General features: G+C 45.4%; 1 protein-coding gene across 1 annotated transcript; it reads right to left on the bottom strand.

Moving 5' to 3' along the window:
* Window positions 1-4,075: 4,075 nt before the first annotated feature.
* On the bottom strand, window positions 4,076-8,937 carry PENK (proenkephalin). The gene is given in 4 exon segments (XM_054284967.1): window positions 4,076-5,065; window positions 7,947-8,088; window positions 8,575-8,708; window positions 8,710-8,937. Coding segments are annotated over 4 exon segments (1,170 nt in total). The 3' UTR covers window positions 4,076-4,399.
* Between the last annotated feature and the right edge of the window lie 350 nt (window positions 8,938-9,287).

Below are 9,287 nucleotides of genomic sequence, written 5' to 3'. Positions count from 1 at the left end.
ATGATTCTATTCTGGAGCAATGATAAAAGCCAGAAAAAGGAAATATATAATCCCGTTTTTGGTCTCAGAATGAAATTTCTTTCTTCAAAATACTCTTGCAATTAATTTTCTTTCTAGACATCAGGCTTTCCTCCTTTCTGCTTTTATTTATATAAAGGAATGCAGCTATTTCAATGATCTTCTGATGAAGTGATAGTTCTAGGAATAGGAATGTATTGTAAGACGAAAATTAATGGAGCCTTTCAGAACTTGAAATGACAGCGAGGTGCCTTTTTTCATCTCCCAGCTCAGTAGGTCCTATCTTCAACCTTATTTTGATTTGTGATTCAGGAAACCTTGATTGATTCACTGGCACATTTTGAGCTGATCTAACTTGAAATGTTAATTACTGGAAATGTTAGAACACTTTAGAGTTAAAAAGGGCCTGAATGGTGGTATAACTGAAAGTCATAACATAATAAATTCCATGTCAACAGAAGAAATTAGATCTTATTCTAATTTCACATCTTTAAAATTGTAATTATTGAAGCAAGAAAAAATACTGGAGATATTTTCAGTTATAATGGAAGGAATGGGGACTATTCAGTTTTACTATTTCATTCTGAGAATCAAAGTCACATCTGCCTTCCAGGTCCATTGTTCAGCCTTGGAAGAGGCTTACTCCACTTTAGATGGCCTTACCCCAGTTTTGGGTTGCATGCAGATATCCCAGTTAGATATTTGTTCCAAGTGCTTTAGTTTTTCTATATAAATTCACAGAATCAATTTGGTTGGACAAGATCTCGGAGATCATGGAGTCCAACCTGTGACCCAGCACCACCATGTCAGCTAGAGCATGGCACAGAGTGCCACATCCAGTCTTTCCTTAAACACCTCTGGGGAGGGTGACTCCCCCCCATTCCTGGACAGCCAATTCTAATATCTAAATGCTATTTCTGTAAAGAAATTATTCCTAACATCCAACCTAAACCTCCCCTGGTGCACCTTAAGATTATGTTCTTGTGTCCTGTTGCTGGCTGCCTTGGAGAAGAGGCTGAACCCCACAAATCTCATTTTAGGGAGTTATAGAAAGCAATAAAGTTTCCCCTGAGACTCCTTTTCTCCAGGCTAAACACCCCCAGCTCCCCTCAGATGCTCATCAGACTTGTACTCTGGACCCTTCACCAGCTTTGTTGCACTTCTCTGGATACAGCCCACCACCTCAAAGTCATTCCTGAACTGAAAGGCTCAGAACTGAACACAGGATTCAAGGTGTGGCGTGTCCCATGCCAAGTACAGAGGGACAATCACTGACCTGGTCCTGCTTGCCACACTATTCCTGATACAGACCAGGATGCCATTGACCTTCTTGGCCATGTGGGCACACTGCTGGCTCATGTTCAGAAGCTGACAACCAGAGCTTCCAGGTCCTTTTCCACCAGGTCCCTGTCCAGCCGCTCTGCCCCAGCCTGTGGCACTGCAGGGTGTTGTGGCTAAAGCGCAGGACCCGGCACTTGGACTTGTTAAACCTCATATTGTTGGATTCTGTCCATCTATCCAGCCTGTCCAGGTCCCTCTGCAGAGCCCTCCTACCCTCCAGCAGATTGACACTTGCACCCAACTCAGTGTTGTCCATGAATTTGCTGATTCAATCCCCTCATCCAGATCATCAGTGAAGATATTAAACAGGACTGGCCCCAGCATTGATCCCTGGGGGACACCACGAATGACCAGATGCCAACTGGATGCAGCACCACCACTCTCTGGGCCTGGCCAACCAGACAGTTCTTAACCCAGTGAAGGGTGCACCGGTCCAAGATGTGGGCTGCCAGCTTTTGCAGGACTATGCCATGGAAGATGATGCCAAAATGATTGTTCCTTTTACACATATTGTTCATATGTATTTGTAGTTCTGCAGACTGTTCTTATATAGTTATACATTTACTTCAGTACTTTTCCTATTAGACATGAGAATCCTGAGGGCCTGTTCTAATCTTGCTTCGTATGGGAATCAAGACCAAGAAACCTTCCCAAGATACTTTCCCATTAGCAACTACCAAGGAAGGTGGGCTTTAGAAGAGGTTGAACCAAGAAGGGGAATTCTTCATTTGTGTTTCTAATTGGGGAGTCTTGTCAGTCTTGTCTATGCTAATTTGCTAAACTTATAAAACTTAACATGCCCTATATCACGTGTGCATCTTTGGCACATTTTTGGTGTGCATTTCAGCATGTGGTGCACCTGGAGGGATCTTCATTAAAATCATAACATTTTATTACCTAACCTTGTCTGGCTCTTGATTTTAGGGCTCAAAAGGTGACAAAGATGGTGGCAAAGGTGTCATATTGATATAAATTTAAAGGTTTAGTTGATCAAACCACTTCATTTTTCAATATACATACTAGATTTCTTGAGGTCTGGGATTTTTATTCCTTTTTAAATTACCAAGTTTTTGTTAACTGTGAAGGATGGGTAAAAACAGCTGGTCAACTGTTTGCATCAACAGGTACAGCAATGCTTGTTTTAGTTTGAAGGCCAGCAAGGGTCCTTTGGCTAAATTACAGGTGAATAACTTTTTAGGGAAAAGAAGTGACTAAATGTTGAAGTGAAATATTAAGGATGTCATTTATTTCTTCCTGGAGTGTACATTTAAATCAAACCTGTTGCTGATGGCTGCATCCCATGTGTGGGTTTGTGCTCCAGAGCAGCCCTAGTGCACACAGCCCAAGGTTCTTGTGGCTGAAACCACTCAGGTGATGCATTGTTCTCCAGCCACTACGGGCAGGTGCAACAGAGGAAAGAATGGGAAGACTCTTCCTGTGGCTGGTGGCATCTTGAAGAATTCTATAGTAAGGTGATAGGGAACACAATTGAATCCTGAAGAGGCTGTGGAGCTTCTCCAGGCACCTGTATTTTCTGGATTTAAAATTGTTGTATTATCAGTTCTGTACAGCAGGAAGAGGAAAATAGATGCCATGATTTTAATTGAAGGAAAAGGAATGCCTTACACTTCAGCCAGCCTTCAGCAGGATTTTGACCACTTCAGACTACCTATACCATCCTCTAAGGGCAAAGCCTAAAATCATCATAACTAATTGTATGTGATGAGGCCTTCAAGTGCATTTTGAAACACATCATAATTTTTACAAACCATGAGAACCTAGACAATCCCATTGCCTTGAAATTAAAGAAAAATCAGACCATTATTTTCCCTTTTTGTAAATAGCTAGTACTGTGCAAAACTGAGATACAGATAGTGAAAGCAGAGTCACTGAGTGTTTTGGCAGTGCCATGGCCAAGGCAATTTTCATCATGTTAGTTTAGGTGGGAAGTGACCAGTAACTAATAGTAATAGGTGGGGGAAAACTGCTCACAGACCAGGAATAGAGGGGGACAGTCAGGATTTTGGGAGGAGTTGTACACTGGAATGGCATATGGTCTTTGATGAAGCGCTACCTGTGTAAACCGCAAAGGAACTACAGTGTTAGTGTTGCCTTTTCTGTTTGTTCTCAGATTTACTTATACTACCTTTGTTTGAAACACAGAAGTCTGACCAGCACTTTCCTATATTTCAGTTGTGCCAAAGTGAGGAATGAAACACAAAACTATTCCATGGAAAAACATTTGTCAGGTGGCCTGCAAAATTGAGTATTTTTATGCAATTTTAAGTCATGTTTATTTTGCACAAATATCTTACCACTTTTTAAATTAGTGTTTATTATTTTAAAGGCCAAGTATACAACCCTACAGTGGATGTATATCAAAGATGTAACTAATCAAGCATATAACTGTGTTGTACACTGGAGAAATTATTTTATTGCCTAACATCAAACACACTTGTGAATTTTTCTTTTTTTAATGTCAATTGTTTAACACTGTGAATTATAAATTTAGGCTTTAAATATTTATTCTTGTTAACTGATTAAAATTATTTATTATTTTAGTGTTCTAAGAAACAGAAAACAAAAGACAAAAGTATATTTAAACTGTTGTGGGAACTACAAATTCTGTAATTACAGAAAAAAGGCTGGCATTGCTCTGATGGCTTAAAGAAAAATTGAGATGATATTTGATTAAATGACAGAGAAAAAATAGCACTTCAGAATTTTTGCAGTTAGGATGAAGAATTTATTGTATGTACAGTTAAGCAACTCTACTGTAGATGTAGTTCCTCTTGAAAGAAAACGAATACAGTAATCAAAATAGTTCTAGCATGGAAATTACAATACAGACTGAAACTTGACTAAACCAGAAAGTAGTTATTTGACTTGAAAGAACACAGAACCTGAAACAACAAATCGCAGTTTGCATCATTAACCAAGGACAGTAAAAAACTGTACAGTACAAGCAACACGTTACAATAAGTTATGACAAATAAGGCAGTCTTTCTCATTTAGGACAAAAGGGATAAAGGGAAAGGTATTAAAATCTCATAAAGCCACCATATCTCTTTTCCATCTCTGGGACTTCTTTGGAATAAGTTTCCCCATCTTCTTCTGAAGGGAGAATGGAGTCGGCAAAGCGCTTAAGGAACCCACCATATCGTTTCTGGTAATCCAGCCACCACTCTGGCCTGCCCACTCTTCTCATGAAGCCACCGTATCTCTTTTGCAGCTCTTTGGCCTCGTCTTCCAACTCAGGGCTGCGCTTTGTGCTTCTCATGAAGCCTCCGTATCTTTTGCTGACATCGCCGTCGTTTTCATTTACCTCTCGATAGTGCGCTGCTTCGGGGTTATCCCCTGTTCCCAGAAGCTCCTTCAGCAGGTCAGAGGAGTTGGCAAGGGCATCGTCATCTGAGTCTTTCTTCATAAACCCTCCATACCTCTTAGCCAGGATTTCTCCTCCATTAGCTTCATCCTCTGGCTCTGCCCGATAGAGCTCATCCATTTTCTTCATGAAACCCCCGTATCTTTTCATGAAGCCTCCGTACTTCTTCGCAAGCAAATGGTTCTCGTCCAGCTCTTTCTTGTCTCCTGGAGCAATGTTGCCATCCTCAGAAAGATCCAGCTTTGCCAGTTGCAAGAGCTCCTTGCAGGTCTCCCAGGCTTTGGCAGAAGGCAGTTTTCCTTCACATTCTAGTGTACATGCCTGAAAAATGCATGTGGTTTGCTGAGAATTATTTGATAGTAACTATCACCTCTCTACAACCTTATCTTAGATTTACTTGTTTATAAAAGAGCATGAGCGAGCCTCTTTGTGAGTGGCTTGGAAGAAATGCTCTTTGGGAACAGCTGGTTTGGTACCTGTCTGGTTTGAAGTTCTTCATATCCCTCTCTGAAGGACCAGGTAGTCTCCACTACAAGATAATATGAATTGTGGATCCTCTATGTTAAGGTTGCCATTATGCTTCTGTTTCAAAGGAAGCCAAAAGTACAGTTCCTGTATCTGCCTTACACTTGTGAGAGTTATGATTTATTTTTTAAAATTTACTACTGGGAAGCTAAAAACCAATTGTGGTTTGCTTCATAATGCAAGTGTAGAAACATATTCAATCTTCATAATTAAAAGTATCATTCAGAAACTTTAGAAAAGCTGCACAGCATGGTCCTTGCAAAGAAGCCAGCTGTGCTGCACTGTTCAGGATCTTCAATACACTGCATAGCTTTAAAGGCTGTGTGTTGCCATTTGTTTCTCGTTGTACATGTTGGAATAGATCAATCCAACATGTACCAATAGAAATGTAGAAATACAGGCTCTCTTAGGGTAGGATCAAAGTTCTAGTTTTGCTAGCTGGAAAGCAGTGATCATGAAAGAGACAGAAAAAAAATCCTAAGCTGTGTTGTTTCTGACTGTATTGAAAAATTGTCAGGCTACAACATGAAAAAAGCTTCCAGTACCTTATGCATATCTCATAACCTGTCTTGTGATGATAATAACATGGATATTAGCTACTATTATCTCTCTTGTGTCAGGGGAATTTACTTCTTGTGCAGCCATACCCTTAAGTTGTAAAATAAGGTGATTCCAGTGTTCTTTCTTCTTGCCTGTGGTTTTCATACCACAATGGGTAAAGAAAAATCATCAATATTTTCAATAAGAGAAACACTCATTCTGACTATAGATGATATGTTCTAAGGATCCTAACATACTTTAAAATGTGAAATTAAACTCCAGCACAGCACTGTCTGATAGCTTATTGTCCACTGTAAAGTCTGTCTACTCAGCCTTACTTTACTCCAAGAAATTTAAATATGACTTTTTTGGTATGGATCACAAGAAAATTAAAGGGGTTTATATATTTTGTAATACAATAATTTAACTGCCACTACATGCTTATTACTATATATTATAGTCATGCTGTAGAGAGAGTAGGATTTCAGCTTCAGTCTGAATTGCTCTAAATCAAAGAAAGAATAGGTCTCTCTCTTTCTCAATTAGTTTTAATAACCTCCTATTGTCAGATGAACATACTTCATAAATGTAAGTGACCTGGTACGGCATGAAATGTCTGGCATCTAACAAATCCAGGATAATAAATTCAGTTATTATGTTACTAGATACTAATACCTAGAAACAATAGTTTCCAAGAATTGTTCATACATGTTTGACCAATGCAAGATATGCTACATTGCTTCTTTACCTGTTTAGTTAATAAACATTCTTGCAGAAGAGAACATTGATTCTTTCTTTAATGACTACTGAAGGTGTGCAAGAGAGACTGTCAAAATAGACATGCAGAATATATACTCTGAAAAGCCCTCCCTCCATAAGGGCAAACTACCACTTTTTTTACCCTAGTTGACATTAAAACTAAAGTTTGATTGAAAGCTAATGTAAGCAGAGAGAAAAAAAAAAAAAGAAAAAAGTAGAGGGAACTGTTTGGCCAGCTGTCCAAATAATATTGCCCTTTTGAGCCTGCTTTGGTAAAGAGCTCTTGAGCTTTTGGAGTAAGTAGAAGTACTCAGTGGTTCCTAATTCTGTGTAAAGCTAGCGAGCCAAGCCCTTCCTTTTGCATGATCCCAAGTAACCAGTGACATGAGAGGAACAAATTTTTAAGATCATTTAGATGTGCCGAGAGCACGATGCCTCAATGTGTGTGTGTTTGAGGTAAGGAACAACCGATGCCACTGGCAAAGTACTTGGCAGCCAGAGTTCCCACCTTCTTCAGGAAGGGATGAGGGACCCCAGACTTTCACTGAAGCCCAATCTTTAAATTTCAAGTTGAATTGCCTCTATAACTATTCTTTAAAATTATTTCAACATCATAGGAATTACAGATAACCCCCATCCCCAGTATCCCTCATTCTGGACTTAGCACAGTTTGTCTAAGAAGCCAGCATCTTCCACAGGGGTATTCCTAACGCTGTGCAGCACCGTGCGGAGAGGAGGAACAGCGAAGGTACTGGTACTCAAATAGGCGTTAAACACATTTCTTTTAAGTGAGATTTCAGGCAGATCTCTTTAGCTCGACAACCGTCCTGTCCGGCGAGAGCTCACCTTACCATGGAGCCAGCGGACAAGGGTCGGGACCCTCCCTCCCGTTCTGCTCGCCTTCCCCCCCGTCCTGTCGGTGCTGGAATGCCCTGGAGGGGCAGCGACCCCTCGTCCCTTGCAGAGATGCCCTCTCCGGTGGGATTTCCCTTCCTCCTTACATTTTCATTCGGCCTTTTCCTGGCTGCCTGCGGGGCTGCTCGGCGGTATCGCTTGTCCCCGTCCCCGCAGGCCGCCTCTCGCCTTCGGGCAGCGGGAGGGACGGGAGCGACCGGAGGGACCGGGACTCCTCGGGGCGCTCTGGGTTTGTATCAGCGCTCTCCGCTCGCTCATCGCCCTCTGCCCAACGCCCCTAAACCCATTTCTCCCTCTCTCCCTTCTTCAGAAAAAGGGTCTTCCAAGCCACCCCAGTCAATTCCCCCACTATTTATTTTTCTTATTTCGCTGGTTTTCCCCGCTTCCTCCAAAGTTAGCGGGGAAGCGGCCCGGCCGCGGGGATCCGGAGCTCGGAGGCGCTCCCGGCCCCGGTGCCGCTTACCAGGGGGTGGATGCCGGCGCGGGGTCCCAGGTGGTAGGCGCAGGCGGCGCAGTCGCGGCCGCAGTCGGCGCGAGCCCTCGGGAGCAGGCAGGTGCTGAGGGCCAGCAGCGAGCAGCCGAGTCTCAGGAGCAACGCCATGGGGCTGCGAGAAGGAGAGGTCAGCCGGCAGCCGCCTCCTCCCGCTCCCACCCCGGCACGGCCTCCCCCAGCCTCGGAGAAGGAGAAGGCGGCGTGAAACCAACTCCGCTAAACTCACGCTTTTTAGTGCGGGCGTGATGGCGCTTGCGAGGTAAGCGGGAGCTTTAACCAAGCAGGCGCTTGGCAGCTGCAAGGCAACTGACCTGCGTCCGGGTCGGGAGCGGACCCGGAGGATGAAGCGCCCAGAAGACCCCGTTTGGTGACAGTGCTCGTCCCCAAACACTTTATCCCTCCCTGCCTGCCAAAGCCAGCACCGCAGGGAGAGAAGGGACGCCCCGCGGAGCGGCACGGACGGGATCCCGGCCCCTTCCGGGATGGGTTTCCCACCGGGACGCCCCGAGCAGCCTCCCGACACCGGCACCAGCCCCGGCAGAGCCGCCCCGGCCCTCCCCCGGTCCCGACCGCGGGCAGAGCAGCTCCTCACTCACACACGCTGCCCTCGGGGCTCCCGGGAGTTGCTGAGAGAAAGGAGCTGCGCCTTGCTGAAGCCTCGGCGTCGGAGCCACTGATCTTTATAGCGAGACCGAGCAGCCTGCGGAGAAGCCCCGGGGGAGGGAGGCAGGCAGGGCAGAGCCGGGCTGGGCCTGCTGGCAGCTCCAGCGAGGGCGGCTCGGGGGGCGCCGAGCCGAGCCCGCTGCCGGGGCCGGGCGCGCCGCTGCGGAGCGTGTGCGGGCGGCGGCGGCGGCACTTTATAATTGGGGACCGCGGGGACAAGACGGCCTCCCCCAATCGCCGTCGGGCTCCCGCTGACGCGGCCGCTACGACATCCCCCCCGGCACCACCGCCCCGCCATCCGTGACTCCAGCGGGGCCCGGGATGAGGGGGTGTGTGTGCCCCTGCCACCGGGGAGGGGCAGCGCCGAACCGGCCCCGCCAAAGTTACCGGGGAAAGTTTTCCCTGGGGGCGGGCGGGGAATGAGACAGCCCGTGAGTCATGCGGGGGTGGGCGTGAGGGACCGGGAAAGGCGCCCCGGGGCTGCGGCAGCCCCTCGGAGCTAACCCCATTCCCTGGGGCAGCCGAGCAGGCTCCCCGAAGAGCCTCGCACAACGCGGAGAGTGGGACTGCGTTTGGGAATTTTTGGGGGTTTTTTCTGTTTTTTTTTTTTTGTTTGTTTGTTTTTTTTGTTTGTTTTTTTTTTGTTTG

This window comes from Melozone crissalis, unplaced genomic scaffold, assembly GCF_028551555.1.
Source record: "Melozone crissalis strain CALT ecotype California unplaced genomic scaffold, PUWL_Pcris_2 ptg000042l_1, whole genome shotgun sequence".
Taxonomy (NCBI): Eukaryota; Metazoa; Chordata; class Aves; order Passeriformes; family Passerellidae; genus Melozone; species Melozone crissalis.
The sequence above is the reverse complement of the archived record's forward strand: the minus strand, read 5'-3'. Positions and strand labels throughout refer to the sequence as shown.